Here is a 6,127-nt window from a genome sequence, read left to right as displayed (position 1 = left end):
TAGGGAGACAGGGCTATATGAGTACTTTTCATATGGCATTGTGACCTATTAATAGCTATTTATGTAACTGAGTGATTAGAAGAATAATGCATTTACTTAAATAAATGTACTTTATACACATTATTGTGGCTTTAATGGCATTTGGGTGGTATGCTAATCAGCTGAGTTGGTTTCGGAATTCTGTGTGTGTGAAGAAAAGGCAGTTTCAATAAAGTTGGTTGTTGAGGGGGAAAAAAAGGCAGACAGCGTAGCTCTTGCACATCCTGTAACAGGGAGTGAGCGGTGGGAGGGGCGTTCGGGCAGCAGGGCGGAGTCAGTGACAGGCAGGAGCCTTCGCTGCGATCGGTTTCAGATGTGCATGGCACTGGCGTACAGCAGACTCGAGCATTTCTGCCCAATGAGCCGCTGGAGGGGGCAAAAAGACCCTGGGGAGTGCATGTAGCCCCTAACGGTGTTTTTTTTTGAGTGAGGGGGGTTAGACCTCTGGGGCTGATTTCTGTGTAGTTATTAATATATCTCCTTTTAAAATAATAACACCCCCCGCCTCCCCCAACTATCTGAGCTGGCAGCAGGATCCTTTGCAGAATGAGTTCGGCGAGCAGCCCTCCAGGGGGGCCTGCACCCAATGCACAGGGGAACGGGCACTCCGCGGTGCCCACTACCGCCGTGCCCACAGAGGAGCCTGGCATGATCAGCGTGGATTTCACGGGGCTCTTCTACCAGTTCGCCAGGACTTTTGCCATCGTTTTTCCAGTCTACGTCCTGGGGTATTTTGGGTTGAGTTTCAGCTGGTTGCTGATCGCCTTGGGAGTTTTCATGTATTGGAGTAAAAATAAAGGCAATAAGAATTCCCGGCTGCACAGGGCGCTGGCGTTCTTGGAAAACGAGGAAAAAGCAGTGAAGCACACCATAGCCACCGCGGACCTCCCTGCCTGGGTGAGTCGGAGCTGCACCTCTGTAAAGTTCCATATGGATCAGAACATGCCTGGGGATTGTGGCTGTCCTGATCCATTCTGTCATTCTGTGTTAATTGGTAGAACTGGGACAAAAACACCAGTAGAACTGGGCGAGGAGACCTTTGCAACTGGGAGGTAACAGCTGCTGCATAACCCCTTGTTGAATCTAGCTGTCAATCAGTGCCTTAAGGTCAGGGTTCCTTATTAAAAGGCAGGCCCTCATGGACTGAGCTGTGTGGCTGCTCTTTGATGGATCGGATCAGTAGAACAGCACCAGCCTGGGGTCAGTCTGCCCCTCCCCCTCCTCCTTAGCTCTATCTTAAGGCCTGTCAGTGAGTGCATCACTTCTTTCCTGTGGCTTTTTCTTCTTCCTGGTCTTGCAGAGGTTAATAGATGGCATTAATGTGTTGATGTCTCCCAGAGAGCTCAATGTAAATAGCTTGTTGTTTCATGACACCTCCATGTCTGTACGTCATATTTATATTTATATACACTACTGTTCAAAAGTTTGGGGTCACTTAGGAATGTTTGAAAAGCACATTTTGTCCATCAAAGTAACATGAAATCAGATCAGAAATCAGATGATCAGAAATCCAGCCCAGGCGGTGTTAATATTGTAAATGACTATTGTAGCTGCAAACTGCTGATTTTTAATTGAAAATCGTCATAGGCACTCCCATGACTCCTGAGTTCCAATGGCCCTTTATCACTCCCATCACTCCTGTGTTCCAATGGCCCTTTATCACTCCCATGACTCCTGTGTTCCAATGGCCCTTTATCACTCCCATGACTCCTGTGTTCCAGTGGCCCTTTATCACTCCCATCACTCCTGTGTTCCAATGGCCCTTTATCACTCCCATGACTCCTGTGTTCCAGTGGCACGTTGTTTGCTGATCCAAGTTTAAAAGGATAATTGATGGTTAGAAACCCTTTTGCAATTATGTTACAGCCAGAAATTTCCATGAAAACCGCTAAGTGACCCCAAACTTCTGAACAGTAGTGTTTGTGTGTGTGTATATATATATATCACACACACACACACACTCTGTATATATGCGTGTGATATATACATACAGATAGTACACTGCAGTTAGCGAGCCGGTGGTATGATAGGGACGTTATGTTAATAATTACCCCCCCATAGTTCCGGGACTCGTACAGGATCAATACATTAGTGCTGAGGTTGCTGAGCTGTCTATTGGCACGGCCCCTGGCAGCGGACTCTTGTGCTACACCCCCTAATACTATGCAGGGAGTAACACTGGATACCTTTAGCATTACTCACCACTACGGAAATCTTTAAGAAACCGCTCTGATCTTCAGTTTAAATATAATGGCTACATGTCACGTGTAAATGTGTGTATCGTAACCCTTTATATGCTGTCTTAACTAGTGAGTGTGTATATGTATGTGTGTATATATAATATACATATATAATGTCACATTACAAATAAAATGTATCTGGTTTTGTCTGGGCTGATGTCTATTATTTAGAACAATGTCTAGTATTTAGTTACTGTAACATACAGCACTTGTACCATTAGTTAAAGAAGAGCTGCGCATGTTGCTACTAAAAGCAGGCCGATGGGAGCCCACAGGGGCCAGAGTTTGCCATATCAAGCTTGGCGGGAGACGTGGGAGCCTGAGCAATATCTGTGCTTACGTTACACCCTCATAGGGTTAAAGCAGCGGTGATTAGAGTTGTAATTCATTATTTGAATAATTCATTATCAGGTACACGAGGCTTCTTGGTTGTAGACGGTGGGGGGGGGGGTCTTGATCACTTTCCTCCATCATTGGGCTTTTTGATCTCTCCCTCTGTCGGAGGCTATTTGGGTGAGGAGCTCTGGGGATTGGTTCTGCTGGATTTGGAGGATCACCGGATACCTCACCAGTTTTAATGGGTCAAGCATGTTATTGGAGAACAAATAGGCTGTTCCTGCTTGGCTGGAACCTGAATACCATATACAGAGCCGGCCTTAGGTGTTCTGGCGCCCTGTGCGAACTACTCCTCTGGCGCCCCCCCCTCACTACCCCCCCTCTGCCCCTTCAAACTACCCCCCCCTCTCTGCCCCTTCAAACTACCCCCCCCCTCTCTGCCCCTTCAAACTACCCCCCCCCTCTCTGCCCCTTCAAACTACCCCCCCCTCTGCCCCTTCAAACTACCCCCCCCTCTGCCCCTTCAAACTACCCCCCCCTCTGCCCCTTCAAACTACCCCCCCCTCTGCCCCTTCAAACTACCCCCCCCCTCTGCCCCTTCAAACTACCCCCCCCTCTGCCCCTTCAAACTACCCCCCCCTCTGCCCCTTCAAACTACCCCCCCCCTCTGCCCCTTCAAACTACCCCCCCCTCTGCCCCTTCAAACTACCCCCCCCTCTGCCCCTTCAAACTACCCCCCCCCCTCTGCCCCTTCAAACTACCCCCCCCCTCTGCCCCTTCAAACTACCCCCCCCTCTGCCCCTTCAAACTACCCCCCCCTCTGCCCCTTCAAACTACCCCCCCCTCTGCCCCTTCAAACTACCCCCCCCTCTGCCCCTTCAAACTACCCCCCCTCTGCCCCTTCAAACTACCCCCCCCTCTGCCCCTTCAAACTACCCCCCCCTCTGCCCCTTCAAACTACCCCCCCCTCTGCCCCTTCAAACTACCCCCCCCTCTGCCCCTTCAAACTACCCCCCCCTCTGCCCCTTCAAACTATCCCCCCCCTCTGCCCCTTCAAACTACCCCCCCCTCTGCCCCTTCAAACTACCCCCCCCTGCCCCCTTCAAACTACCCCCCCCCTCTGCCCCTTCAAACTACCCCCCCCTCTGCCCCTTCAAACTACCCCCCCCTCTGCCCCTTCAAACTACCCCCCCCCTCTGCCCCTTCAAACTACCCCCCCCTCTGCCCCTTCAAACTACCCCCCCCTCTGCCCCTTCAAACTACCCCCCCCTCTGCCCCTTCAAACTATCCCCCCCTCTGCCCCTTCAAACTACCCCCCCCTCTGCCCCTTCAAACTACCCCCCCCTGCCCCTTCAAACTACCCCCCCCTCTGCCCCTTCAAACTACCCCCCCCCTCTGCCCCTTCAAACTACCCCCCCCCTCTGCCCCTTCAAACTACCCCCCCCCCTCTGCCCCTTCAAACTACCCCCCCCTCTGCCCCTTCAAACTACCCCCCCCTCTGCCCCTTCAAACTATCCCCCCCTCTGCCCCTTCAAACTACCCCCCCCTCTGCCCCTTCAAACTACCCCCCCCCCTGCCCCTTCAAACTACCCCCCCCTCTGCCCCTTCAAACTACCCCCCCCTCTGCCCCTTCAAACTACCCCCCCCCCTCTGCCCCTTCAAACTACCCCCCCCCCTCTGCCCCTTCAAACTACCCCCCCCCCTCTCCCTACTTCTCCTTATCCTAACTTACCTTGAGGAGTCCTGCCGGCATCTCATGTTGAGCGCCGGAATAGTCCAGCGCTCAACATGAGATGCCGGCACCGCGACGGAGTCACAGAGAGTCAGGGGCGTCGGACGGTTGCCCCTGCCCGGGTCATAAATGAAAACATTGGGGTTTTTTTTGTTTGTTTTAACTTTATTTAACATCCTCCATGTTAAATAAAGTAAAAAAAAAACTTTATTTAACATGGATTTTAAATACAACAAAAAACCCCCCCGATGTTTTAAGCTAGGTCCAGAGGGGGCGGCAGCGGACCCCACGGCGTCGGCGTCGTCGGACCCCGTGTTGTCGTCGCCGGCGTCGGCGGACCGGGATGCGGCGCACCCTGGAGTGTGGCGCCCTGTGCCACACTCCAGGTATACCATAAATATATACGGGTTTGATAATGTCTGGTTATGTACTTGCAAAGGGGAACATGCAACGTACCCCATAACACTCCCTGCTTGCTTTAGCAAAAACAAATCGTTTGCCGTCATTTACAGTTAAGTGAATGCAAACATTAACCCTTTGCGTGGCAGAATGTTGGCTCACCATCCGCCCTATGCGCTCAGTGAGAGGTGTAGCGTCGTAATAAGCTTTGGCTCGTGGGCTGGGGACGGGGCCTTTCAGTATGTCTTTCCTAAGTCGCTTGGCTTCCTTTTTGCGTTTGTAAATACGTCTACGTAATACAATCGTTCCGGCTTTCCACGCTATGGGCTGCGTTGGTTAACTATTAAAGTGCCAGGGTAAAGCAATAAACACGAAACACCTGGGCGATAGTTTATCCGATTCACTTACTACAATATGAGCTTTAAAAAAACATGGGGGGGGGGGGGTTTAGCTCATCTATAGGGGCTGTGTTGATAGTGTCCCATGTATTACGAGCTAATAGTATCTTTGTATAAGGGTGGATTGGTGGTAATACGAGTATTTATGGGTCTGATTTAATGTTTCATCTCTTTCAGTTCTGGTGTGTATAGAGCCGATGAATTATAGGTTGTCGTAAAGATTCCATTGCTGGAATAGAACCGATTTTGCTCTAATTCATGTGCATACATTGTGCAGATGATGGGTGGGAGATTTGATCGCATGCTCCCGTTTCTAGCTTACGGATTTAGAAGCTGCACCTCTTTGGCCAAACGCATCTAGTGGACAGAAAATACCTGGGGGCAGGCAAAGGGCCAAGAAGAAACTTCAAAAAACTTTAAAAGGGACCTCTTAGCTATACTGTGCATATAGTGGCCGGAGCAAGCTTTGTGATTATAGTCCCCGTCGTTGTGATGGGCGAGAATATCTAAACTAGTTATTCCCTGCATGGCATGCAGCTTTCTTGCCTATTGCGCAACCACGTCTTGGGAAAGCTTCCTCCCTACCTGAGCGAAATGCCCTCTCCAGCGCTCCACACCTCAAGCCTTCGCTTCACTGCCAGCAACTCACTCATGAATCCACAAAACAAGCTGGTTAGAGGCGCGTTCTCCCACAGAGCTGCCAAAATGCTTAATAACCCTCCAAAAAAACCTCAAGATAGTATCTTTAAGATCCCTCAGCATGTCTGTCTCCTTGTGTTTGGCATTAAAGTACCGCTGCGATCTGCACATGAGCCCTGTGTGAGTGTTTTTAGTTACTTGCCCCAATGCGGACATAAGATCCACCCCAGCTGTAGACCTGCGGTGCTCATGGTCTCTGAGAATCCCATCGCTATGAGTGAAAGCATAGTAGGAAAAGGAGGGCTATGTCGGCTTGTTCCCAGGTAGTTATTACGCTTGGTTAG

At 50.6% G+C, this 6,127-nt stretch overlaps 1 protein-coding gene across 1 annotated transcript in view; it reads left to right on the top strand.

Moving 5' to 3' along the window:
• Positions 1-585: 585 nt before the first annotated feature.
• Positions 586-6,127, top strand: part of LOC149276502 (extended synaptotagmin-2-A-like) — a 52,472-nt gene continuing 46,930 nt past the window's right edge. Inside the window, exon 1 of the mRNA XM_089503567.1 lies at positions 586-936. Coding sequence (XP_089359693.1) covers positions 586-936 — 351 coding nt within the window. The remainder of the gene's footprint in view (positions 937-6,127) is intronic.

This window comes from Sceloporus occidentalis, unplaced genomic scaffold, assembly GCF_023333645.1.
Source record: "Sceloporus occidentalis isolate IW3139 unplaced genomic scaffold, rSceOcc1.0.p SCAF_236, whole genome shotgun sequence".
In the NCBI taxonomy this organism is placed as follows: Eukaryota; Metazoa; Chordata; class Lepidosauria; order Squamata; family Phrynosomatidae; genus Sceloporus; species Sceloporus occidentalis.
This window is presented reverse-complemented; position numbering and strand designations above follow the sequence as displayed.